Genomic DNA, 27,884 nt, shown 5'->3' with positions numbered 1-27,884 from the left:
TCAGATAGTGATTAGATCTTTTCAAATGACTAATTCTGCAAAAGTTCTGCAAGTGCAATCATCTGGCAGCTCTGGAACAGGCTGAGTTGATGAAATTAGCTCACCTTGAGGTGTTCATCAATACCAGAGAGAGACCTGTTGCTCAGAGTATAAAAAGTTCAAATAAAACCAGGGAGTGTGATGTGATTTTTTTTTTAACCCTCATATCAAAGGCTTATATTAGAGCTGGGATGATTAGTCAATTACTAGATTAGTCAACTGATACAAAAGTGCTATAGTAACTGTTTTAATGTCATTTCTTAAGCAAAAATGCTGAAATGCTTTGGTTTAGGCAAGGCCTTACATTTCATTTGGGGAAAATACATATGAAACGGGGGGTTTGGAGGGCCTTTATCAGAAAAATAAGAGCGTCAAACACTTCATTTCCAGCATTAAGTGCACCACTTTATGGTTAAAGTGTCTTTATTATTGTCAAAATAAAAGTCCTCTGCTCTTTCATGTTTCATGTTTTTATTTGGGGGAAAAAATGCAAATGTCCTAAATATTGAGGGGGACATGTCCCCTGTGCCCCCTTAAAATATATTATACACTAGTGGGTTATGGACTGCTGGTTGGTCAAAATAAGCAATTGGATACTTATGGAGATATTGCCTTGGGATTTAAGACACTTTTATTTTTCACCATCCTCTGACATTTTATTGGCTAAGGTTTTCACTGAAAAACATCGGCCAATGAAATGTTAACTGCAGCCCAAATCTCAAACCTTTCTTGTTAGAGCTGATTAGTGATTAGTCGAACATAAAAGTTATTATAGTTGTTTAAAAATTATGCAGAAATCAAAATAAAATATACATTTATATATAAAGATAAAAATGACTGATGTGATTGCCAACATTTGTTGGTTTTCTTAGTGTTATATGAAAATCAGTTGCAGATCATTGGGATTGGAAATGTTTGTTGCACAAAACAAAAATCAATAAGCCAATTTGGACATTATGAGGGGCATTTTTCTGACACTTTAAGAAACAAAAGATAAAAAAATTATTGATTATTATTGATTATTAAAATTATTATATATCGACAGTCGTTGCAGTCAATAACTAAATACGTGCTCAGGTTACTATAAATGAATAAACACGCTGACATTTCTGTTGATCTCAGCAGATTTTGGGCGCGCATATCAAATTGGCACATCAAGCGCTCGTTTTTGCTTCATCCACGGTTTACCTCAAAATATATTGCATAAGTGCAATATATCTCAGTTGAAAAATAGGAAATGCAAACAGTAAAAACTTCCCCCACCCTCGCTTGATCGCATCCAGCACGCACGACTTCACTAACATTAGGACATCACGCGCACTTGTGTGGCTCCATGTGGCCCTACCTCTGCCCGGCGTCACTACCAAAAGGGTCCGATCTCCAAGTGCTCACGGACGGATTGACCCAGGTGGGGATGACGATCCTAGGATCCATTGTGCAGGCCACCTGTGGCTGCGTCGTGCAGTTAATTCCCACTGTGTAAAGCTTCTTGACCAACGCGCCTCCCCGCAGCTCTAAAACAACACAGCACTAACTGTGTTTGTCGGAGGGTGAATTATCTTTCAAAAAACTCAGCAAGAAAATATAAAAATGAGAATTCAAAGACGGGGCAGTGTTTGATTATTGATTTATTTTGAAGACTGAAGTGCTTATTGTAATATTTTTAGAAATGTATACAATCTCTCTCTCTCTCTTTCTCTCTCGTGCGCGGGCCTGTTGCCACAGCAACGTCTCTATGACAGGAATAACCCTAAAATGATGCTGCAGCAGCAGCGTGGTGCTCTCAGCAGCACTGCAGCTCCTGATGAAGCTGTAAACATTCACTGTGACAGACTGGAAGAATGTTCTCATGAACACTGATTTGTCCTCTTTTTTTTTTTTTTTTTTTTTTTGACTTACAAGTGTTTTTTGTTTTTTTTTCAAATGTGTCATCTAAAGCCTTCATGACTTATAAAGCCCAAAGTCATGCACTGTCTGTTTTGCTGTTTTGCTCTGCTGTCAAGAGAACAGGAGGTGGGGAGGTCGCCGCTCTGCTGATGAGGAGGTTTTGGCATCATAAGTGACAGCAAGAGAAAGACTGACGCTTTTTTAAATTTGACTAGAAAATGCAAACAAAAAGAAAATGAAGAACAATGTCTCTTTCTGTCTCCCTCTCTCCTCTGCATCTCATCCCTCCCAACTTTTTTGTCATCTCTTAATTTGATGAGTCTGAAGTAGTAATTTATAGATGACCTCCTCCAAAAAATGCTTAAATTTCACCAGCTGTGACTTCTAAAACAAGGATATTTTCTGTTTTTCATTGTCTTATGTGATGGTAAACTGAGTATATTTTGGTTTTGGCAAGTTTGGAAAATTACCTGAAAATAAACTAAAAATTTAAAAAACAAGAAAATTACCCATAAACGTGCTAAAACTACTTTAAAAATATATATGAGCATATTATTTTTTCCCATTTAAAAAAAAAACAATTAAAAAAAAGTAAGCAATTGGAAGAGACAGCACCTTTCTGTCTCCCTCTCTCCTCTGCTTTCCATCCCTCCCACCTTTTTGTCTTCTCTTAATTTGAAGAGTCTGAAGTGGTCATTTATAGATGACCTCCTCCATGAGTCAGTGCTTTTTGAAAATACCGGAAGAGGCCACTCCACTTGAACCCACCCTTTCGCCCACGCTGGTGGCGCCACTCAGTGCGGCTTTCCATGCTACATGAGAAGACCCTCATGCCATGAGTCCTGCCTGTAAAATATGTGACATTTTCATTTATGCATTTATATATCGCTAAGTTTAGCTCAGAGGGACTTCACTTAGTGTGAATAATGAAGGCATTTAAAATGAAAAAAATGTGATAAACAAAGTAAATTGGACAGAAGGCAACAGAAGGCAGAAGCACAGATGAAAGGAGGATGTACAAATGAAGGAGTGGGCCTGAGAGAAAGACTACAGCACTTCAAATAAGGCTGTTAGTTTGACAATATTGTGCACACACTTTCGTGTCTTTTCATGCATGCCCGCCTTTGACAAAGGAACCTCTCAGAGTGATGGATGATCCCCGGGAAGATGTGACCAGTGACATTTGGGAGTTCATAGACACAAAAGCCCACAGGCTGACCACAGAAAATCAGTCAACTCCAAACACACTATCTGCCGGGGACAGAGGACAGGTTCATTTGCAGGGGAAGAGCAGAAAAATTATATTAACTGTCTAAATAGGAGCTGAAAATTTATCGAGGAGGAAACAGTGGTTGTTGCAAGGACAGCTGGGGAAAGATCACCTTTGACTTAAAGCTTTGGCAGAGCTCGTTGTTTTTCCTCGTCAAAGAGATGTGTCAAATATTACAAACAGCACTGCAGTCTCAAAGGTTTGCTGCTGCTGTAATCACATCTAAAATTACATCTGATCATCACTCTCTTGAGGTCCATCTGGCAGATCCCGAGCTACTGAATATATATCCTAAGAAAACGCAAATTGAGTGTAGAACTAACTGTGTGAGACTGTTAATATTCAGCCTGTGCAAAACCAGAAAAAAATGAAATGTTATTTTCCTTTTTAAGTTATTTTTTGACTCTTTGTTTTAGACTTTAGAAGCTGGAGTGACATTAATCCTTGCCGTGGTGCAGTTTTGAATTTCAGGATGAAAAACAAATGAAGCAGATCTCAAGAAAACTGCAACAGATCTTGTCTGTCGAGCTCAGACACTGCAGCAGAGTACACTTTGAAAGGTAGATAGCAGAGCCAGTGGTGGTGAGATCTCATTTTAAATTCTTATTGTGAATTAGGTCACAATAACATGCTTCCAGTCCAAACTTGTTCAAGTTTCAAATAAATTGGGGAATGTCTCAAACACACACACACACACACACACACACACACACACACACACAGACACACACACACACACACCTAGCCAACTTCACCACTCAAAAACCAGCAGTGATTCAGAAACATCCTCTTTTCAGCACCATGGACAGCACCCCATGTTTCTGGCTTCACTTCCTCTTTCAGAGCCGACACGACCCAAAGCACAAACACCACTTTCACCATATTACAGGGTTGGAGAGCACTTCACACTGCACTTGTGTATGTTGTTGTGTATGCTAAGACGGACAAGGTAAACACTCCATGCACAATGACTCTGATGTAACAAGTCCAAAAACCGCTACAAAGGTGGGTTAAGTGTAGTTGAATTCAAGTAAATGTCAGCTGTTAAAACAAAAATGAAAAGCGGTCTGGCAGTCAGAACTCCTGATCGGTAAAAGAAACATTAGATGACTAAGTGAGCTGTAGTGATGTCAGATTTTTCTTTTTTTTCAGAGGAAATGTGGACTAATGGAATCACAGAAGAGGAACAGCAGCTGCTACTTCAAGCGAAGAGCGATGATTATTAGGACAAATCGACTATAAAGAGATTCGGTTGACAATACTTCAAGACTAATGAGATTACAGCCTAACATGTTGCTTCTTTGTAACGCTATTTGCAATTTAGTCATTTTGAAGTTGCAAATCCCTTGTCGTTAAGTGTTTTAGAAGTGCAACCAATGATAATTATTATACTATTGATTTTTTTTTTTGCGTTAGTTGATCATTTTGGTCAACAACTGTCAGAATTTTCAGTCCAAATCTCCCAAATTTTTCACACAATAAAAGACTAAGACTAATGTTTACACTTTCCAGTCTAGAAGAAAAATAATTTCTGGCATTGTTTTAAGAATTACTTAAACAATTAATGTTAAAGAAAGGGGGTACTTCTGCAGTTGCTTTGGGGTTCATTGAAAGATTATAGGTAGTTCAATTAATTTGAAATTTAATTAGAATTTGTATAAAAGTAATATCCACTGAATTAGTCTGTAACAGCTGAACACCACATGTTGTGAGTGTATGTAAAGCATAGACTGTATAAAACATAATGGACGTAGTGACCATGACGCCACCCATTGGTTTATGGCCTACTGTTTTGAAGCCTTCAGTTCAACATTTTGGTGTCATCATTTTGGTTTTTGGAGCCATGAGTGACCATATTAAAGTAGGTGAGTTAAATAAAAATCCACCCCTTGTATTGCTGTCATGAATGGGGGAACAGAGAGACCAAAGCCCTTTAGGGTTTTTTGTACCAGGCTGTAAACCGGTTTATTTCTTAAAAAAAAAAGAAAAAAAAAAAAGGAAGTAGCCTGGTCTTCCTGTCTCTGAACATGTCAAACAACACTGCTCAACCTGCTTTCTACAAGGTACCATTTTTCTTCACCTCCCCTCTGCAGCCTACCTGTCATCGTTCTGGAAGCCCTGGTCCCCGAGCAGCAGGTCTCTGAAGCGGAAGCGGGGCGGCAGCGGAGGCACCTCCTCACTCTCCAGCTGCTCCATCTTAAGAGTGGAGATGTCTAAGATAACACCGCTGCTGTTGATATTAGTCTTGAGTGGTGCTGGAGAGGTGCTGGAGGAGGGAGAGGAGAAAAGTAAAGAAGCAGAAGGGAAATGTAGGAAGGAAAGGAGAAGTGTAAAAGTGAAGGGAGCTAAGAGGACAGGCAATGTTGGAAAAGAAAAATGAGCACAGGGAGAGGGACAGAAATCATGGGAAGGAGACATGGAATGGAAAAGATCAGGTGGTGGACTGACACGGGAATGCAGAAGAGTATGGGTTAGAGAAAACAGGAAGGAAAAACGATACTGTCACAAACTGATAGAAAGTGTTTCAGCCCAGCTGAGAACATTTCCACACTGAGCGTTGGTGACTATCTATGTAATTAGCCTGAAGCTTTTAGGCTTTAGCCCTCTGTTGTCTTGTAATACAAGCTGTTCAAACAACATCATGAAGTCAAAGCCGAACCAGCCATTATACTGTATGTTCCCCTAAAGCACCATGTATCCTAATTGCTTTGTTACCCTGCATAAAATGAAGCTGTACTGCTATAAACATTCATTTGAGCCCATTTAAGCATAATGAGCACAGGCAGAAGTTTACATACGGTCAGATAAATGTAGTCAACAGAGTCTTATTGCTTCTTACAGTCCACAACTTTCATAGCAGTAACTGTATTCAATTTTTTTTTTTGTACTTAGTGAATACGTACATTATCAGACTATTTCTCTGATATGGAAAAAACACTTTTCTGTTTTTCAAAAAGGTTTAGTGTAGACTTTTGTCGTAGTGTGACTGTATGCATCGACTACTACTGCAACGTACTACTGCATTTAAAGGGACATATTACCCCAAGTCAAATACACAGATATTTCCCCTTACCATTAGTCCGATATATCAGTGTAGATTGTTTTTTGTGTGAGTTGCAGAGTGTTGGAAATACCACCTTTGAGATGTCTGACTTCTCTCCAATGTAATGGAACTAGATTTCATTCTGCCTGTGGTAAAATGTATTTGAAAAATTCAACAGCAATGTCTCTCTACAGAAATTCTGACCTGGTTACTCAAGATAATCCACACACCTTGTTGTGAGCAGTTTTATGTAGGAACTATATTCCTTCTACCGAACTACACCTGCCAACTGTATCACTGCACAGAAACAGCGTGCATTTACTGCTAGCTGACCTAGCATCTGTGAGCTAGCTAACACTGCAGCTCACCTGCAGAAAATGCCATTATTGTTTTTACATCTCGCACTGTCGCGAGCACAAGCCTCTCATTCATGAGTGGATACACACCTTTTTCTGCACAGTGATACAGTTGGCAGGTGTAGTTCGGTAGGATGAAAATAGTTCCCACATGAAACTGCTCGCAACAAGGTCTTTGGATTAATTTTAGTCACAGGGTCATGATTTCTGGAAAGAGACATTGCTGTTGAGTTTTTCAAATGTATATTTTCAGCGCTTTGAGCACCACAAGCTGAGTGCCATCTAGTTCCATTATACAGGAGAGAAGTCAGACATCTCTATTGCCGAATCTCCAACACTCTGCAACCAACACCAAAACAACCCAGACTGATGAATAGCACTAAAAGTATGACGGAAACTCTAAATTTTTGTATTTGAAGTTAACTCAATCTTTAAAGGGGATTTTTAGAATAATTCCGACATGAAATCGTAAAAAAAATAAATGAAAGGACGGAAAAATTCGGTTAGCCGGATGAAGAATACAGTTTTCTTCCATTACGTTAATGACTGCAGATGTTGAGTCACCTCATCCAGTTTTTATTTAATCAGCCCGAGAGCCTGAGTAACAGGCACAGGAGGAGGACAGGATAGCGGGATGTTACCTTTGTGCGTGAAGGTGAACTGATGTCGTTTGCTTGAAGGAATGAATGAATTAGAAACCCCAGAACTGAGTCAATGGATTGATGTATATTGATTTATATCAGAGTACGCTGCATAAATGGGTATTTTTGAGATATTGCCAGCCTTCAGTTGCTGGAAGTTTTTGCAAATTATCTCCTCTCCTCCTTGATTACTCATCTCAGTCAAAGAGATGTAACAGATGTATGTTATGATTCAAATGAAGTGGAAGTGGTTTGGTGTGAAATCTTGCTGTTTTTTTTTCACTCTCTCCCAAACAGATTACTGATAAAGCAGCCAAACTTATACAACCTATAGAGAGAGAGAGAGTGTAGAAAACCTCTGTCTCCTCCATCTCTCCACCTCCTCTGTCCATCACTGTTTGCCTGTTTGCTATAGTCCTCCATTAAGCTTGACAAACTTGTTGCATAAAAGATGATGGGTATATTTCCCATGCGGCTTGATGAAATCCATTCATCTAACTAAACCAAACAAAGCCTAAAGGCAAAGAGCGGCAGACTAATAAAACACACTGGAGCATACAGGTCATCAGAGGCATCCCAGTGAACAGAGACATGTTGAGAAAGAGCTTTCAAAAACACACATTTGTCTTCGCTGGGACTTTCAGTATACATTTTATTTTAACAAAATATGTAGTTTTTTTAATTTTATTTTTAACTCAAATGTTCTAAAGAAGACACATGCTGATTCCACTCCACCATTTCAGTATTATCTAATGTGTTACTGCCACCATATTTACAGTAGATAATATCCAGGCTGTTATAATGAAAGACAGAAAGAGAGCAAAGCACTGAGCAGCTGAACACACAACAGGAGGACATGAGCACACAGTGTAAGGATGGAGCTTTTTGGAAAAACACAAACTAAAACCAGCACGTTTTACGCATCACAGCTAACTGAATAAAAACATTATTCAAATGTCAAATACAAAGACATGCTCACTGTTTTTAATCAACAAACCTGAGGTGTAATTATCAAGTTATTCATCACTATATGATACATAAAGTTTGCCTGCTTACTTGTTCCTGTTTGTTGTCTCTTACCGTGGTTTGTGGTCGTTCACGGTCCCATCATCGTGCACAAATGTCTGATTCACGTAACATTCACTGCACATTTTGGCCGGAGATCCGGCGCTGCCGTCGGACTGGAGAGCTGCGGTGGTCGGCGTTGGGTCTCCCTCTTCCTGGGTCAATTGCATCGGAGGGTGATATCTGCCGAAAAGGAGTGGACACCCGGAGAGAAAGACGCGCTCTTTTCACCGCCCGGGTGATGTCTCCCCCTGTGATGTCCCCCTCACCTATCCAGGTGCATCTTGGAGGTATGGGAGTGTTTTTATCAGCCTACACGGATGAGAGGCTGCGAGCAAAGTGACAACTGGCCAGTGAACTCTTTAAATACTCAAACTGAAAGATGCGCGTGAAAGCATTTGTCAATAAATAAATGAAAATCAGGCTGGCGGCGCGTGAGGGGCAAATGTTGTGGGAGCTGCAGAGGACAGGTCTGCAGCAAGCAACATAACGGAGATGACAGCTTTCCTTCCTGAGGTACACCTAATGACATAACTGTTGAATTATTTCCCAACTCCTGATGAGAAGAGAGAGATCAGCACCATCTGTTGGTCTGTTCATCTATCTGCAATCAAAACAGAAAGTTTAAAGAAACATCTTTACCTCCCTAATGACTTGGGATCGACAGATTATCGGGCTGGCCGATTATTTGGGCCGATATTTGGCATTTTGCCGATTAACTGCATCTGAGTTTTATTTCAACGATCACTGATAAAACTAACTGAATAAAATGTGCAAAACGGTGTCAGCATGGGAGGAACTTTTACTCTGTAAATGCTCAGGGAGTTTTCATTTTTATTTAAATTTTCGCATGACTTTATAAAGAATTTTTAAAAGTTGCTTGGAACCTGCTGTATGTTGATGTTTTGTTAAGGCATTTAAACAAAGTTTTGTGTTGGAGTTTGTTATAATCAGAATTAAGTATTGACGAAAGTTTTTTTTAAATTTTAAACGCATGTCAGTTCCAAATATCTGTTATTGGTCTCATTAACTATTCATCAGTCTCACTAACTACTAATAATCGGTATTGGGATCGGTCAGTTCTTCAGAAAATAACCAGTGCGTCATCATAAATGACATTATTAGGTTGGTAATACTGATGTAGAAGCGTTACACCTCATACATGTCATAAAGTTTTGCTACACAAATCTGCCAGATTTTTAAGACATTGTTTCTATTAAAAAAAAGAAATTGGAAAAATGTCAAATAATTAAATACAGAAGTGTCACAAGAAAAAAAAGGCAAAAACTTTTACATTTTCAGTTAGGAACTGTATTCTATCAGCTTATAGTGTTTGAATGTAGAGCTTGAATCTGAAAACAAACCAGAGAGCTCTTGAATGAATGTTGTTAATGTTAAATAAATCTCTCCAAAATAAACTCTCTTTTGTCAAGAAGTCAGTGTAGTACCTCCAGACAATCAAAACACATCAGGACACTAATCCCAGATGTCATGTTATATGTTATTTGTGCAGAGGACAGCAGGATGATAAGAAATACAACTGCTTGATGATGATTCATAGTTTATGTAAAATCAAAAAATCCCACATGTCCGTCCACTGTGAGCCTGCTGTGGTGTTGCTCAGGTCAGCGGGTCATCCCACCTTCACACAGAGAGGAAACCCAGGAGGAGTGTGCTGCTCTCTGACACACAGCAGAGCAGCATCACCGAGGACAACGGGTCACTCTTGGGATGCATAAGATGCGTATTTTAGTGAAATACCAAAAAGGATGATTGCAGCACATGCTGATTTTGGTAAATATTAGAAATGCACAAATAAACAGTCTCATAACAGTTGAAATTTTTAGACAAACTCACTTTTAAAAAAATGGTTTGCAACATGAGATGGCTTTTAGTGTCCGTGTTGTAATTTTATCCTTCAGCAGAGGGCCTCTAACACTGAACGTCAAAGATGTAAAGGACGAGAAGCCAGATGACCTCCAATACGCTACCAGAAGAGGCCATGAAAAATAAGACGTAAAGAGACAAGATTGACTGACTGACTGGATGTTTTATTATTTATTTCTTTGTTTATTTGATGACGCAAACTGGAGCAAGTACGGAAGAGACGTGGGAGAGGTGATATGATTCACTGGAGTGATGGTGACATGAGGTTGGTTAAGAGTTTTAAGATTATGTTTGGGATTGAGTCAGTCACTGTGACTTGAGTGGGAAGTCTTTTTTTATTTTACTGCTGGAGAGAAAGAAGTCACATCTGTGGGATTATCCCACCAGGGTGGCTGTGCTGTGAAGGAGTTGGCTTTTGTTGGCAGATTAAAGGAATAAATATGAATATGTTCACATAGATTCATGTCACATTTGTGTAATTTAAGATCATCATAACATGTAAAACTAAGTAAAAGTACAAAAGTATTAGTAATAAAATGTACTTAAAATATGTTAACTGTAATATTAATATCACTATTAGTATAAATAAAAAGTCTCAAATGGTTGACAGGTAGTATATAAAGAAAGCATTCAGACCTGATCACCTTTTGCATATTTTTTTAAAGTTGCAGCTTTGTTCTAAAATAATTTTTCCTTTAATGATTAAGACACTTTTTAAGACACTTTGCTATGACACAAATAAAGCCCAGGTGCCGCCCTTCTCTCTTGATTACATCATCAGATGTTTCTACTCCTTGTTTGGAGTCCACCTGTGGTAAATTCACCTGAGTGGAGGATCTGGAAAGGCATATAAGGTCTCAGAGCTGGCGGCGCGTATCAGAGCAAAAACCAAGCCATGAGGTTAGAGCCGGCCTGCAGAGCTCAGAGACAGAACTGTTTTGAGAAATCGATCTAGGGAAAGCTACAAAAAATAATTATGATGCATGAAGGTTCCCTAGAGGATCATTTTTAAAAGGGACAGGTTTAGAGCAATTAGGCCAGGACTCTTTAGAGACGTCTGTCTGGCCAAACTGAGCAATTTGGGGAGAACGGTGGCCGAGCTCCAGAGATCCTTAAGTGGAGATGGAAGAAACTTCCAGAAGGTCAGCCATCACTACAATGCTCCACACCTATCTGAGTGACATAAACCTGTCCTCAGTGAAAGACACACGAAAGCACCTGAAGACACTTATATTATTATATTTGATGGAATGAGATAGTAAGTAAAGACTGGTGGAGGTAAGGGTGAAATCCAATTTTTTTTTTTTAAGGGGAAAAGAAAGCACTGCCAGACTTTGAGAAAAAAAAGGTTCTCTGGTCTAATGAAAGTGTGACTGATTTGTTTGGCCTCAGATCTAAGTGACACATCTTAAGAAAGCCAGGTGTTGCTCATCACCTGCTCAATAATCACCCCAACAGTGAAGCATGGTGGTGGCATTTTTAAAGTAAAATGTCTCCTGCTTGTTTCATATAAAAACAAAACAGCTCAAACATGCCATGGCCGGATTAAAAAATGGCAGTAAAAAGATAAAGTAGAATAAAATAAAAACATAACATAATGGGCATTATGTCCATCCTTGACCCCCTGCAGCCCCCAGAATGTAAACATTTAGCAAAGTAAGTTTAAAAGTTATGTTTTGCCATAGTAAAAGTACAGAAACAGGCTATCCAGGCTGGAGGAACCCCAGTAATTTTTTTTTTCTATTTTAATAAATTTGCAACAGCAACAAAAGAAATCTCATCCTGTTTTTGCATTGTTATTATGTGGTATATAGTGTCTATTGGTCAGCTGGACATCTATTTTCTGATTGCAGTGTATGCTACACCATCATTTAAAACAAAGTGATTACACCACATTAAAGTTTTTAATTGAGCCCTGTGTGGCACTTTGTATTACCACTACGTCTGTAGCTTGTTAAACAGGATTTTTAGTGTAATTTTACTTCAAGTGTTTTCGGAGTGTTATTGCTGCATTTACTTAAATGATCTGAGTACTTCCACTAAGTATTAATCACCTGAAACTGGATTTTGCCCGAAATCTGATTTCAGCTTGTCTGAAAGCTGCAGAGCTGAACTGTTGCCCTCTAGTGGAAATGATAAAGAACAACACTTGAGTCTAAAAATCATCCAAACACAAGGATGGCAAACAACATAGCTGCAGATTCTTCATATTGCTTTGCGAAACTTTGCATTTTATATACCATGAATACATAAAATAAAAATCACTTCACTTTAGATTAGATTAACATCTAAAAAACATGCCAAAAGATCAAAGCCAAATAGAATACATTCATTATACATCTTAATTCATTCTCCATAGCTTGGAAGAATAAAAAACGTCCTTGCATTGATAACTCCCCCTGATGTATTAACAAATCCACTTATGCTGTTGAATTTATTATTTTTTGTTTTTGTTTTTTTTCCTCGCAGGACACTGTAGCGTTAAAAAGCAAATCTCAGGTTCAATTAAATCTTATCAGGCAGACGTGAGACTATAATTTAAGTGGTACTCAAAAAGACCTCTGCATTTAATCTTCTAAATTACATCATAAGATGTTTTGATTTTGTGCCACAGAATACATAATTGCCATTTTAAGCAACCAGCAAATTGTGTTTGTTTTTTTCTTTTGAATTATTGAGAGAATCCCATTTCGTGGTGTAATATTTTCTGGCGCTCGGGCAAAACAAGAGAAGTAAACAGACACATATGCTGTCAGACTGAAGCCTCTTTATTACATAAAAAAATCATTCAATTTAGTAAACAAATATTTTTGACACGAAAGAAAATGTAATCAGTGTCTGAAGGATTTGGGTGTGTGATGATGAGATCCAGAGGTCCTGTAAATGATGATGTGGATTTCTACAAGTGCTGGGATGGTAAACATTTGACAGTATGTTCTTCAATTGTTTCAGCCTGTAGTTATTGCTTAAGTAGCTGGTAAAGACTCTGTAGCTCTATGTGTTAACACATCACATGGATATCTTTTTCATATGATCCATTATCTTCTAATGATGACTTTGCAATGTCGGCACCATGTTTGATGACCAGTTCATCTCGTTACATGAGCGTTGCAATAATGTTAAAGGGGCTCAGACTGTTAAGCAGATACTCCCGTGACTTAGTGTTGCAATTCTGTTAAGTTGGGCGACTTACAGGAGGCAGATAAGAAAAATAAAGTAAAAAATAAAAGCAGTAGATTGTGAGATATCTTAGTCTCTAATATGGCTCAAGCTTCAACACACTAAATCCTACATTTCCCACAATGCATCTCATTAGCATCTTAAACCCCACAGTTCAAGTTTGTAACACAGGTTGCCAGTTATAAATGTGCCATTTCTAAGTCTACACTAAGATAGTGTAGTAGTAGTCCTTATTACTAATAAACAAATAAACTCAATTTGATGAATTAAACAGTGGAGTGCCCCTTTAATTTAATTTTCCCATTTACTTCCTTATATTTTATTTCACTTGCTACTCCATTATATATATTTTATAGTTGTAATGAATCAATAACCATATACAAATTGGGCCCAAAAGAACACGCCGTGTTTTTAAAGCCGCTAAAAGTGAGTTAATGAGACTGAACAGGCTCGGGCAGAGCTTGTTAATTAAGATGAATTACTCACGTCTTTCTAACCACCTCCAAAGCATTTACACCATCCTTTAGTGGATAATGTTTCTTGACATAGAGCTGAGTTTTAAACTGTTGAACATCCAAAAGCATTTCTGACAATTTAAGTTGAAAAATCTGACTGAACACCGATTTGTTAGAACTGTTTATGCATTTATCAGAGAACCAATTTATTATAGCAGAGTAGAATATGTTAACCCACAGTTAGATTATTCAGACACTTACCCGTTACTTAAGCATTAACCAGAAACTTATAAAGTGTATCTGAGTTTGTTTAAATCAGTCAGCTCCTTCTGTGCTGACTGAGGCCACGGCTGACACATAGTAAGGTCCCTCTCTGAGATACGTCTTCAGGCGGATGTAGTTCTGGCTGCCCAGTATCTCTGCCGCTGTAGACGAACACACAAGTGATCCAACCAGTTCAAACTTAGCATCTTTGGCCTCTTTTGTTTGACCCGTCGAACGATCCAGAATGAACTCCATGAAACTGGGAGTGCTGATCATTAACTTCTGGCCCCACGGCTGAGAGGCAATTGCCTGGAAAACACACACAGATACAGACGGAAATGTTAGTGAAGCAATGCTGATGGCGTTATTATAATCACACAAACTGTTATTTTACATGTTATCAAAAGGTCAGTAAAGCAGGGAGGAAATGACGGCATTTACAAACAGCTGAGCACTCACTGTGAATATCCGCAGAGCCCCACAATGCAGCTCTGGGAACGGCTGAGTGCTGATGTTGCTGATCATGTCCATGGGCTGGTTAGACAAAAGGTGGAACCAGGACTCGGTCAGAGCCAAGAGGTCGTCTGTCTGCTGCTCTGGCTGCAATAAAACGTATTAGATTTATACAAGTATCAACATTTTTCACCCCTAAAGATGACATTTGAAGACATAAAAAAGATGTATGGTCATGAATATGCTTTATGTGTACACACACACACACACACACACACACACACCTGTAGAGTGAGAAGTTGAGATATGGCGTCCAAGCTGCGCACCCTGAGCTCTGTAGCTCCAGAGCTGGCAAGCTGGCTCATTCTCAACAGCACAGCCTTGAACTTTTCTCCTGAAGACACACAGAGAATCAGTGACAAAGACGCCAGCAACAATAACCAAGAGACAATCACATTCTGAGAAGGGCCATGGTTCTTTTGGCTTTTACCAAATAAAACTTGACAAACAGGCTAACCTGTTTTCTGAAAGACTTGCTTCCCCTCCACAGTAGAACCGAGTAACCCCAAAGTGTCCAGAGCCACGCCGATCATTGCAGGGTCCGGGTCCAAAGCCATCTCAAACACCTTGTTCTGGAAGGCCGGGTAGTTTTCACAAACCTGCTGAGGGCTGTCCATAATGGCCAGGTTTCCAAAGAACTTCACCAAACCTACAGGAGTGATATTCGCACAAAAAAATGACTGAATAATGCACCATTGAGCTGTTGTATAAAATAATTACGCCACCTAAACCTCATGTTTCTGTCATCTTGGAGCAGTTCTCAAAACAGACTCACCAGGAAGGTAGAGGGAGGAGAAAGGGTCGGTCTCTGCTCCTCTGATCATGTTTGAGATCTTGTCCATTATTCCCTGCTGGGCCAAATACTGCCGGCCATGTTGACTGTGCGCTAAAGTGGTCACCATCTCAATGGCTGTGGCTCTGGGGAAAAAAAGGCGACAACAGATGCAAATTTAGAGCATGATAGAAAAGTAAAGACACTTATCAAAAAGGAGAGATGGTGACAGCACTCAGGCAAACTTGTATTACAATTTAGCAACTCTTAATTTTCAGTAACTGCAATTCTTCCTTTACTGTGTCTGTATTTATGTGATTAAACGTATTACCTGATCAAAACATCATCTCCTGTCAGTTCTCCGAGCAGCTGAGAAATGAAGCTGCTGTTGGCACAGTAACCGAGGGAAATGGGAGACACAGATGAGATTTCCACCACCAGCTGCAGGCAGAAAGAAATGTCTTCATTAGGAAACCAGTATGAGAGCTGCTCTGTTTGTGTATATGATGAATTACAGATTGATATAACCTAAATCTAAGTGCCCACGTTCTGGCATTTATTTTTGGGATCTTGTCTACTGGTCCATCAAAACAAATGTACATTGTAAATAAAAACCCTATGTGACGGGTTAACCAGAGTGACACACAGTTGAACGTACCTCATACATTCTGTATCTGATAATGTCACTTATGGCCATCACGTCCTTCATAACCGTCAGCAGGTCGCTCTGGAACAGTTTGTCTAACCCCGGCTTGGAGTGACTCAGTTTCGACAGGGACTGGATGGCCTAAAAAAACAAAACATTTACTGCACAAACTGTAGATTCATTAAAATCTCATGCAGGGAATTTCAGTATTTCACTCAATACCTGCTTTGCCACAGCCATCTTCTCCTCTCCAATGCAGCGGATCACCCCTTCAAGAATGTCGTGGTTGTTGAGGACTTCAGTGGCTGCGTCAGGGTGCTCCACCATTCTCCCAATCTGACAGAGAAAAACACTAAACAAGGTCAAATGTTTGAAGGGGATCGTACTTATGCGTGTGTCAGTTTACTGTTTGAGCAGCCTACCTGTGTCAAAGCCAGGATCTTAACTGCTTCATTGGGATGAATCAGACCCCCCTTAAGCTCCGCTCTGTAGTTCTGGGCCAGCGACACAGGGCTGAGGGCCACTAAGATGCGTTCAAGGATGTCCACACACAGTTTAACCTGCTCCCTGCAAACACAGCTCACATTAGTACCGCTGTGGTTGCAACTCATTTGGCCTAAAACGTGTTTGAAAACAAAGAAAACCCTATCACAACTACTCAGAGCCCACACATATTAAAAATATGAACACAAGAGGACATGTCTTTGTCCCTTCTGTCTGCATTTCTGAAAGGGTTAGATTCATTCAAAATGCTGCATGATATCTACCTCTTTAATATAACGGTGTCAAGATTGGCTGACTTGAATGAAAAATGTATATTTAACAATAATTAATGAAAAACTGTCACATTTTTTCACATTCTATTTAATATTGGACAGATTTAGAAACATGTATTTTAAGAAATACTGGTACTCTATGGATATCTGTCTCAAAGATGTAAATGTTTATTTTGAAAACAACATTTCTGCAAACTGTATCCTTTTTTCAATAATGTTTAAATACAAATATGCACATAATTAGCAAATTAATTCCCATAAACTGGTTGTATAAAGTGAAATCTGTGAGTATTTGGACAGTGATGTTTTGTTGGTTCAGCACACGGAACTCAGACAGGCAATGACTGTGTTGTGTTATTGACTGTGTAGTTCAAGTTCTGCAGTAATTTTCAGCTCTTTCACTTTGGACAAAAACGTGTAGCTCACTGTCTTTTTGCATCTGCACTCTGCAAAAATGTATTTGGGGGACTATGTGTTAAAAGAGCTACAAATTCTGCTCTATTATACATAACTACATAACTACTAACTACTACAAAACAAATATGAAAATCAGTTATGTAATTTTCACTTAAAATCCAATAATACGAGTTTATACAACATGTGTCAACATCTGCATCTTCATGTTAGCATTGTAGCCAGTTAGCTCGCTAACACAGCTAGCACAGGTAAAATACAGTCTTTTTAGCTCTGTATCTAACTTCCCCTGCCGCTGTATCAACTTACTGTTGCATTGACTGCTAATTACAAAAGTAGTACACACTGACTGACTCAGCAGTTAACAGCCAGCAGTTTGCTAACAGAGACAACAGGATGCTTTGTGTCAAACCAACCTGTCATTAGAGTTCAGCAAAGAGAAGATCACATTGAAACGCTGCCCGCTCACTGAGTCTCTCAACGCGCTGACAGGAATCGACAGTAAAGCTGTTTTTAAACTCTGCAGCTCCTCTGTTGGATCATCAACACCGGAGATTTCCTCCAGTAAGCTCTCTATGGAAGCCGCCATGTCTGTTTGGAAACTGGAGCAACTTCTTCTTCATGATTTATGTCCAACGTTGCGGCGCATTACTGCCACCTGCTGGACTGAATGGGAGACTACAATTTATTTCACATAGTGACTTTTTTCCCCGGTTATTCTTCCAACCTTTCCGCTTTAGTCTACTCCAAATTATAGGAAAAAACATAGTTTACAATTTATGGGCATCCTCTACTCCCTCACTTTGTAATAACTATCAAATTTCCTTTTTTGGCATTTCCCTCTTCTCTAAAGTAGGAAGGCAACTTTTATTTTACACCTAGTAGGATATTTGGCTATATATAGTGATCAAGCATTTATCAAAGCAGGCTATTCTCCACAACTTTGGACCTCAAATTTCAACTTAAGGCCAATTTTACCAAATAACACATTATCTAAAGCTCAGAAATCCTATGTTAGTAACAAGAATGAGTCCTTTTTTGGGCTGTATTTTGAGAAGTGCTTTATAATTTGACTTATTATATATTAAAGGGAGATATAATTTGAACCTGAACTTGAGCTTGCACTTGAACCTAAACATGACTGTGCATTACTACTGCTGAACATAATGCATTCAGTCAATAAACTGTCCAAATTTGGAAAAGTTTACAATCTGTTAGAGGTAGCCTTTGTATGTGCAGTGTTTGAAGGGTGTTTTCACATTAATCTGCTGGAAGGGAAAAAGTTTCTCCACATACAGACTTAAAACACGTCTGGAGGTGACCCTCAGTGTCCTCTGTATTATTAATGCTGCAATGCATGAGGCAGGATACACTCATGTTGATGAAGCATGTGACTTGGGGTGCAGGGTTACATGCTGTTAGAGTTTCGTGAAAGTGGAAACCCTGTCTGTCAGCATTTATTGTTGTTGGACTGACTGCACCAGGAGGTCCTCTGTCCAACTAACACACACAGAAACAACAAGGCAGCTGTCATGCAGGTACAGTGATAATAATTTGCAGCTTATATATAATAATTTGATTGGCTCCCTTTGTGATGATTCACTTTCTGTCTTTTTCTGTCTCATGCTCCAGTGCTGTCTGTGTAAACTGCGTACCCACCAGTGGTGTTTTCTCCTATTCAACGTCCTCCTCTTCCATGCCCTGCTGTTTGGGGCAGACTTTGTCGAGGAGTACCTCCTGCAGCCCACACCTGGGGTCTACACTGACGCCATGGTTGTCGACGTAAGAGAGAGAGCACGGAAACTAGACCTGAGCAACGCGAGGGAGAACGTGTCCCAGGCCTACCCCATCACTAACCCAGACGCCTGCAGAAACTCTGACCTCTTCCTCCTCACTATCGTCTTCAGCTCCACAGCTAATATCAGCCAAAGAGATGCAGTCAGGAGGACGTGGGGCAACCAATCACTCATCCAAGGCTTACCAGTGCGGATTCTGTTCTTTTTAGGATCAACTGAGACTTTTGCTGCACAAAATGCCCTCATGATAGAGTCTGACCGTCATGGGGACATGGTCCAGGGTCATGCTGTGGCAGACTCATCCCTCCGTGGTCCAACAGAGAGGACAGTGCTGGCTCTCCGCTGGGTGATCACCTTCTGTCCCATGGCACGCTTTGTCCTGCTGACAAAGGACTCTGTGTATGTCAACCTCCCCGCCATCGGAGGCTACCTACTCGGGCTGCACAGGCACCCTGAGGACCTTTATTTAGGAAGGGTGATCCAGAGAGAATCCCCTGACAGGGATACCAAAAGTCCTGGCTACCTGCCTCCAGCTCTCTACCCTGACAAGTACCTGCCTGAATTCTGTGACGGAACAGCTTACGTCTTATCCCAGGATGTGGTCCGAAAAGTGTATGTAGCATCCGCAGCAGTCCGTGCACCTGTGCCGGCTGATGTGTTTGTGGGTCTTTGTGCTCAGAGAGCTGGTGTGGCACCAACCCACAGTGCCAGGTTCACAGGGGAGAAGCACATCCGCTACAACACTTGCTGTTACCTCTATTTGTTTTGCTCAGCAGGAATGGAAAGCCATGAACTGGATAAAGTGTGGACAGACCTGGGACAGAAGGGTGGGAAATGCTCACTGTTACAGACCTACTATGGCCTGGTGACCTGCAAGGCCCTGACGTACCTGGATAAACTGTCCCCCTTCAGCTCCAAGGGCCAAGCTGAATCGCACGGTTAATGTGTGATTAGTTCATGTGTGTGTCAGGATTATCAATAGATAACTCTGTGTTGAAATTTTCGTACAACAGCTAAGATCACTATACATTAATGATTAAAATGATGAATATGCAGTGATGTAATTGGTAAAGGAGACAACCTGGTGCACTGTCAGCCCAAACCTTACATGTCCCCAGGTATGGGGGTGGGGTTTTTTCACTTGAATTAGCTATATGCATGGATGGATACCTGGACAGGCTTTTCAGGCACAGGACCAGGGGCCTTCACCTGCAAAATGCTGCACAAAGAGACATGTACCAATCAGTGAGACTTAAAACGACCACAAAAGGAACTGCAAAGAGATACAAAATAACTACAAAACAAAGGAGACACAACCACAAAGAGACAGGAAATTTAAAATTTACCTAAAAAAGACACATAACAAAACAAAACAAACATAATGACCACAAAGAGATACAGAGTCAAAACCACCACAAGGTCTATGTTTCTTGCTCCTATGTAGGAGAGATGGTGGGGCCTTTTGCATATCTTTGCCCAGCAGCCCATTGTTTTATAATCCATTCATGGTTATATGCACTGTTTTTCAAGACATTTTGAGATATGAAACACACACACACACAAAGTTGTGGACTCCTGCAACCTATTTTTGTTAAACTATGCTGGAATAGAGTTGGGTGAATCAATGTTTAGCTGATAAATCTGCTGCATTTTAATCAATGCCGTAATTATCTGGTGTGCTCTGCAAATCAAGATCCCCAACAATGTAAAAAAAACAAAAAAAAAACTTTGTCTCAAATATTTTGAACTGAATATTAAGTCAACAGAAGAATATTTACTGAATGATATTAAATTTCTTCAGATATAAGCATAGATATGGGTTTTTTGAGAACATATTTGGGTCTGGAGCACCAGAAGCCACCCCTTGTTCTGCCCCTGCTAAAAGGACAGGAAAGACAAGAAATGAAGAATAGTTTTGTTTATTTCTTTGGGTGAATTTTGCATCAACTTGTACAAGTAAATTAAATCCAGTCACTTTATTTTCCAGTGGATTACACATTCTAAGAGGTTGAATTTAGTGTACCTTTTTCACTCTCACTCTAGGACATTTCAGTGTAAGTAAGACCCCATTAATGTTGTTAGTTTTGTCTGTGGCTTTCACTATGACTGCAGAGGCCTGGTGATGTTGTCTTGCTCTTATTACACCTGCAGTATAACAGGCAGGTGAGTCAGAAATGTCAGTGAAGCACAGTCTATACCTGCCCACACAGTCCTGAGAGCAGGTCTAATCAGGCAAAATAATTGACTGTGTGGGTAGAAATTTGGTGCGGAGACTTTTTAAAACAAGGACAGACATCTGTGGTGCAATAGGTCCTTTTTAAAAGTAGAAAGTTACCACTGGTAAATCAATTATTATTCTGTATTCTGTACTTGTCTATTATAAAAAGAGATGTATTTATCATAAGAATGTGACTTAAGATCGGTGTGTTTGTAAATAAATTATCACTGAATTGAGTTATTCTGAAGATATGGTCCCAGTTCTTTCATCTGCAAGATTTTTTTTCTTTTAAGCACATTTTAATTTGCTCCAGTAGTTGTCTATTAGACTATGGCCTATAAAGCAGTTTAGGACGAACAAACCTGGTGTACATTCAAGAAATTGTGTTTTTTGACACACCAAAGCCCAGTACAGGATAAATTTTCACCGAACAGTCAGCACCAAGGAGGACATCTAGTGTCCAAACATGAAGTAAAGCAACATCCTGCCTGTGTGACTGAGTCACATATGCATACCTCGGTGGTAGATTTAAACTGTGAGGGTAATGCATGGCACATATGCCCTATAACATCGATGGCCTCATGGTAAAAAAGAAAAATCACAGGGATAAGTCAGTGACCAATACAAAGGGAACAGTTACCAGAATCATCATAAATGTTTTCAACATTTTAAGTAAAAATAGAGTATAAATCATCATTAACATGACATTTTTTCATGACTGAAAAGTGTGATCCTTGCTGATGCACAAAATTGGTCTGTCTCACTTACATTTTTCAAATTTCAGCAGTTCAATGCCCTTTTAAATGCTGCTCAAACTACTGCGTCTCTCTCCCTGAATTCCACAAAGGGAAAGTTTGGCCTCTCTCCCACTACCGCGAGCTAACCAAACAAAAATGTTTGGGTGTTCTACAAACCTTTTCATTTCTGTCTCCCTGCCAGTGGTTCACACTATAACTCTCCACTCCACCCCAGACAGGTTCTATTGTGTCTGCAGAGCTTTTCCCGGCTGCCTGTCTCACCTCATCAGGCTAAGGAATCAAAGAATAACATCACAGCATGTCTATAATCATTCCGGCTGGTGAACAGTCACAGCAACAATTTGTCTGGCATACCATCACTGTGAACCAGGATCACTCTCCAGGATGAATCTGGATAAATTAGCATCAACACCTTCCACTCATAGCCTCGGCACCACATGATCCCTGGCCTCTCACCTCTCTACCTGCTGTTTTCTCTGTCTGTCTCCTCTTAAACAACTGGCCCCATGATGCTTTAGTTTAGGCCATTGACATTTTATGGTCACCACCATACTTACTACACTTACATACTAGTTTTTTTTAAAAATATAAAGCTACAGACAGCTTAGCATATTAGAGCGGGGGAACAGCAAATCTGGCATGGTCGTGGATGTATAAAGAGAACTGGATGGAGGCAGGGCCCCATTCATCACTATGGAAGTTGCCCAGTGGCGCATGAAGCCAAAAAAGTTCAACTGCCTCATAAAAAATAATAATATTACGAGTTTATTCTCATAGAATTCTGACTTTTTTCTTGTAATATTTCGAGTTTGTTATAATAATATTACTCCTTTTTCCCGCTCATAATTTTAGGACTTTATTCTTGAGTTGGAAAAAAACAAAAAAAGAATTCCTCAATGTGGCCCTAAAACTCTGTCATTGCTTCCAGATCACTAGGCCCATAGAGCAGGCTTCATTAAGACTTATTATTCAATTCTATTCATTTACGCAGCTTTTCTGGGCTTAAAAAATGTCATCAGAACAAATGGGTTAAATTTTGATAGTGAAACGAATCATTTTTGGGTCATAAGACTAAAAAAAAAGTATTCATTGATTTACAGATGTCTCTCTTCCTATGTAGGCCTATGTCTATGGAAAAATTTCTTTTTGGGCCACATAGCATCATGTGATGGATATACTTCCATAAAAAAAATAAAAGATTGCATTAAAAAAACTGCTATGACGTCACCCATTGGTTAAGCCCGCCCATTTGACGTCACTGCCCGCCCAGCTAACGTTCAAGTTTCTAAACAGGAAGAAGCCAGAGATGCTATGTATACAACAAACAAAATGAAAAAGCTTTCATCGGCAGAATTCAGATTTGAATAAAAAAATGGATAGGAATATGGTTTAAAACCAAGGACATATCAGGTGAGAGAGCTACAGCCGCTGACGACCCTTCACCTGCAGCAGCTAGCCGAGAAGTCGCAGGTGCTAGCTCATTTTTAGCTTTGAAAAACGTTCACCGAAGAAGTAAGCTTTATCTGCGCAAAGCTAATTCAACCCGCTTTTGAAAAGACTTGACCCATAAATACCAGGATGAGTGGAGGGACTGCGTATGGAGGAGTTTCAGCTCCACGGGAAAACGGCGTTTCCAGCTTTATTAACATCAACAAGGAGCGGAGCCGCACTGACTGGGTGAGTAGACTGTTTCCGTGTTTTTCTCGTGTCTGCTGTTCATTGCTGTGGATTATAGTGTTGTTTCTCTGTATTGCGTGTATTTGTTTGCTTGTGGTCAGCTGGTTGGACAAGTGTAGGGCTGAAACAAAGCTGTTGTGGTGGTTTTTGTTGCGAATTTAGCCTATGTACCTTTACACAATGGTTTGGGTCATGTTGTTTAATTATGTCACTTTACATAGTTTTACTGGTAATGCTGTTCAACTCTTGTTTATTTCTGCCCTTTTCTGCGCCTTTACGCAGTGCTGCTGGTCATGCTGTTGGGTTGATTTGTGCGTATGTCCGCGCAACTTGCGTCTTTACTCAGTGTTGTTGATTGCGCAATTGTGCGCCGTCTTCTAGCAAGGAGTGCACCAGTTACTGCTGCGCGGATATGTCCTGGAGCTGGAGCTGGATCAGCACTTCAGCTTTTGCCAAAAGTGAAAGTTTTAAGGTGAGACTCTGGAGCTTGGGGGAGCTATGGGTGGATCTGAGAAGCCGAGGACACTATCAGTAGACAATGTGGCCTATGTTGTTGTTGTGTTTTTTAAACCAGGCGTTGATCATGTTTATTTTAGCTGTAAAGTTGGGTGATTTAACATGGGTGTCTGTGGGGACTGACTATCTCCTGGAGCCAGCCTGAAGTGGCCATTCAAAGAACTGCAGTTTTTGGCACTTCTGTTTTGGCTTCATTTTTCAACCAGGAAGTTCCCGCTTACTTTTAAGCCCAGCGCACCTCCTGGGGGCCTGTGTTCAGTCCAGGGCAATTTTTGGAGACTCCAGGAAGTCGCTGTGCCCAGCCAAATAATTGTCCAACGCTTAAACGGATCAAACAAAGGACATACAACATAATTAGCTTTAGTTTTTGTTTTTTGTTTTGCCTTTCCGATAGAGTCTGGCTAGCTGTCCCCCCCTTCTTCCACTTTTTATGCTAAGCTATGATAACGGTCTCTTGGCTCCAGCTTTAGAATTAACTGGTGGAATCTTCTTGCCTGGCAATAAAGAGGACAAGCATAATCCCAAAAATGTTGAACTATCCCAAAAGGATTTGGTTCATAGCAGGGTCTAACTTGTGGCCTTATGTCCACACCTACAAAAACACACAAGACCAAAACTGCTACTGTGGAACTAAAAAACTTGCCAAAACATTTGTGAGTGCAGTTATTCTTTATACAAAGTCATCAACATAACCTCCTGGCTCAAATACTCTGTCGAGGTCTGGAAGGATTTTCCAGGAGAAAGTGGAAACAGGGTCTGCCGGGCGGGAAAGCCACCAGACCCCCCAAACCACATGTACACTTCAATGCATACACACACACACACACACACTCATAACACAGCCTGCAGAGATTGTTAATGTGAGGTCGAGGGGTCGGTAAACTGCATGTGGGTGGTGCAGCGCTCTAATGAATGCCTCCCCTCAGAGACACGCATCTCTGCAGAGAAGGGCTCATCAAACCAGAGAAACACTGTTTTATTTAGACTGTTTACACTGACAAAACAAGTCCACGGCTCCACGGCCTCGGCCACTGATTTAAAGGGAGGGTCAGAGGGAGTTAATGCTCAAACCGATGAAAGAAATCATTGTCTGTCATTTTAATTTTGCATGTTTGTGCACATGTGTCATTCATGAGATCATACAGTGTGTGTCCTTATACATGAGTGTGCAATCCTTAAAGATTCTTGTGAGTTTCATGTTCAGATCAGAGGCGCAGTGTTCATGTGGCCCTGCAGCCCACGCTCATTTACGTAGAAGCAGTAACCTCAAGGATAAACCCTCTTTTTTGACGACATCTGCGGTTTCTTCTCCTTTCCCTTTTTGTAAACTCCATAATCTTTCCTCTGAGGTTTTGGTCACTTTGCCAAGCCAGTAGTTTGCAGTTTCTTTTGACTTCTTGTGTTTTAATCATACATTCTATAGCTTTTGGCTGTTCTTGCAGAAAGACTTTGTTTCCAAAAACTGCTCCATCTGGATGAAATTTGGTACAATGAACATAACATATTTCAGTGCAATTCTTTATGTAACAGGTCTGAGGATGAACACTAAAGCTAGTGCAGTTCAAGCAGGCTTTAGTATAAAAAGAATCTGTTCACAATTCACAAAGTTATTAGAGAAAGAGAGATTATTCAGAATGTACAAGAGACATTAAGTCTGCACCCTGACGTTATATAAAGCTATGATACAGCTGAACAAAAACTAAATACAACTCAAAGTGCTGCAGCCACAATATTAGAAATACTGCAGTCATTAGTCCAAATTCACCAACCTGACCCAACTGAGAATTCTTCATATGTAAAAAAGTCATGTCATGCTGTGTGGGAGGGGGGTGACATCTTTTGATGTACACAGTCTGTTATCTCTATTCATAAAGTGTATGCACTTTGTCAAAGGAAAAAAAAAAGATAGCGTACAACGTCTAGTTTGATTTATTTGCACTATGTTTTATTGTATGTTGTCTTAACCGGTTCAGGTACATTAACATTTCACTTTGCATTGTACTTGTATGATTGTGTATGTAACAAACTTGAAACTTGAAACTTTCATTAGTTACGGTACTACGCTTCATTCTCTATAGGCATCACCCACACTTTGTAAGAGTTTAACAGTAATTAAAAATTTAAAAAATTCCCATTTGATGTTTTAATTATGATTTAATGCATTGAGTTTTTTGCTTGCACACATGGTTCAGTTGAAAAAAGACCACAGCTATGCTTCCTCCCACTGTACAAACATGAAGCCAGTTCACGCAGTAGCGATTTCCACCGTATCAGGTTCCCGTCCATTCACCCGTCAAAGCAGAGCCATTCACACGGAAACACAAAACTGTCAATCCTGTTGTCAAATCTCCTTTTTATTGCATCAAATAACAAATTAAAGTTATCAGCAAACACTCGAGCGTACATCAGAGTGACAAGGCCTAGTCTGCCTTAAATGACAGAAACCATCTTTGGGAAAAATATATTTGGCATGCATAATGAGTTTTTAGTTTAGCCTATGTCCCATTCACTATCATGGACGGGGATGGGTTTATGACCTACAATGCAGCCAGCCACCAGGGGGCGATCAAGATGTTTTGGCTTCACTTTTGGGGAGCTGTTATGTTGTCCATCTTTATATACTTTCTATCCTCATGCACAAAATTTAGTGGCAATTTATGTAGTAGTTGTTAATATATCATTCTGGACCACGGTGCATACATAACTAAAATACCAGCATCATTTAAAAAAAACAAACACAATAACGAGTCATTATATCCCAAAATTGCCTACAACTAAGGACATGGTGTCCTCAGTGTTCTTTTCTCCTACATTTGTGGCAGTTTTGCATGTGGTTGGCTGTTTTTCTGAGAAATGCCCAGGTTTGGACATTTGTGGGCAGTCCGCTTAAAATGATGATTGCTTGTGTTACCTCTGCTGGAGCTGTTCTCCAATGGGCTGGGCCCGTCACTGCGCTGAGGACCTGAGTGATTTATTTAAAGGGATCCTCAGTCACTGCTGTCAGCATCAGTCCTGGGTGGAGACTCCCTCTGTAATAGAGCATATCAGGTCACATGTTATTAGAGGCTTGTTGTGTGTTTGTTGATGGGCTCTGGTGTGGTTATGCGGTATCTTCCTCTCTACTTTGTGTCATACGCTCTCTGCCAGATGATCAAGTTATCTGCTAACACTCTATTACTCCACTGTTCTCTGTCAGCTGCTAACAGCGTCATAGCAATTTTTGGGTTACATCCTTCTTTTAAAAGCATTTAAAGCCAAGAAAGTCATTATACAAGTTCAAGATGACTTGAAAAAAAGTGTTATTGCTCAGAGAGAGTAAAAAATATATTTAATCGTATGGATATTTAGATAGATCATTATTAATTTATTTTTTTAGTTCTTTGGATCCCCATGCAGGGGAGCCCATAAGGGAGGTAGAAGGGGAACGCTCACTGGGGCCCCGCCACCAGCAGGGGTTGGTGGAGACCAGCAATAATCGTGCTCCTCCTAAATATCAACAATGACAACCAGTTTGATTAAAATATTCACCATTAGGCTACTTACTAAAACAACAAAAATAAAATTAGCATTTTCTTAAGAAAATTGTAGCCTGTTCCACAATGAAAAGCCCCTCATGAAAAAGGTGAGTCATTTTTTTGTATGCAACCATTGCAAAAAAAAAAAAACCAAAAACAAAGAACCCACAGTTTTTGCACTGACACTATGTGAAGT

The 27,884-nt window shown here is 40.0% G+C and overlaps 3 protein-coding genes across 3 annotated transcripts in view; 1 reads left to right on the top strand and 2 right to left on the bottom strand.

The window, feature by feature from the left end:
* The window catches only part of kcnt1a (potassium sodium-activated channel subfamily T member 1a), a 31,006-nt gene extending 22,251 nt beyond the window's left edge, over nt 1–8,755 (bottom strand). Inside the window, exons 1-2 of the mRNA XM_042509187.1 lie at nt 8,317–8,755; nt 5,295–5,462 (exon numbers count right to left, since the gene is read on the bottom strand). Of these exons, the coding sequence (XP_042365121.1) occupies nt 5,295–5,462; nt 8,317–8,471 (323 nt within the window). The 5' untranslated portion in view covers nt 8,472–8,755. The remainder of the gene's footprint in view (nt 1–5,294; nt 5,463–8,316) is intronic.
* A 4,181-nt stretch (nt 8,756–12,936) lies between these two features.
* On the bottom strand, nt 12,937–17,797 carry psmd5 (proteasome 26S subunit, non-ATPase 5). The gene is made up of 10 exons (XM_042509301.1): nt 17,625–17,797; nt 16,441–16,585; nt 16,241–16,354; nt 16,031–16,159; nt 15,704–15,813; nt 15,376–15,518; nt 15,058–15,249; nt 14,825–14,934; nt 14,547–14,687; nt 12,937–14,396 (listed from the first exon to the last, which is right to left on the bottom strand). Exons 1-10 carry the CDS (start codon nt 17,795–17,797, stop codon nt 14,139–14,141), a joined length of 1,515 nt encoding a protein of 504 aa, XP_042365235.1. The 3' UTR covers nt 12,937–14,138.
* Nucleotides 17,798–18,831: 1,034 nt separating this feature from the next.
* LOC121960072 (beta-1,3-galactosyltransferase 9) lies at nt 18,832–19,947 on the top strand. Its single transcript, XM_042509671.1, has one exon. The coding sequence runs from the start codon at nt 18,832–18,834 to the stop codon at nt 19,945–19,947; it is 1,116 nt and encodes a 371-aa protein (XP_042365605.1).
* The last annotated feature ends 7,937 nt before the right edge of the window (nt 19,948–27,884 follow it).

The sequence above is a fragment of the Plectropomus leopardus genome, chromosome 20, assembly GCF_008729295.1.
Source record: "Plectropomus leopardus isolate mb chromosome 20, YSFRI_Pleo_2.0, whole genome shotgun sequence".
Taxonomy (NCBI): domain Eukaryota; kingdom Metazoa; phylum Chordata; class Actinopteri; order Perciformes; family Serranidae; genus Plectropomus; species Plectropomus leopardus.
The sequence above is the reverse complement of the archived record's forward strand: the minus strand, read 5'-3'. Positions and strand labels throughout refer to the sequence as shown.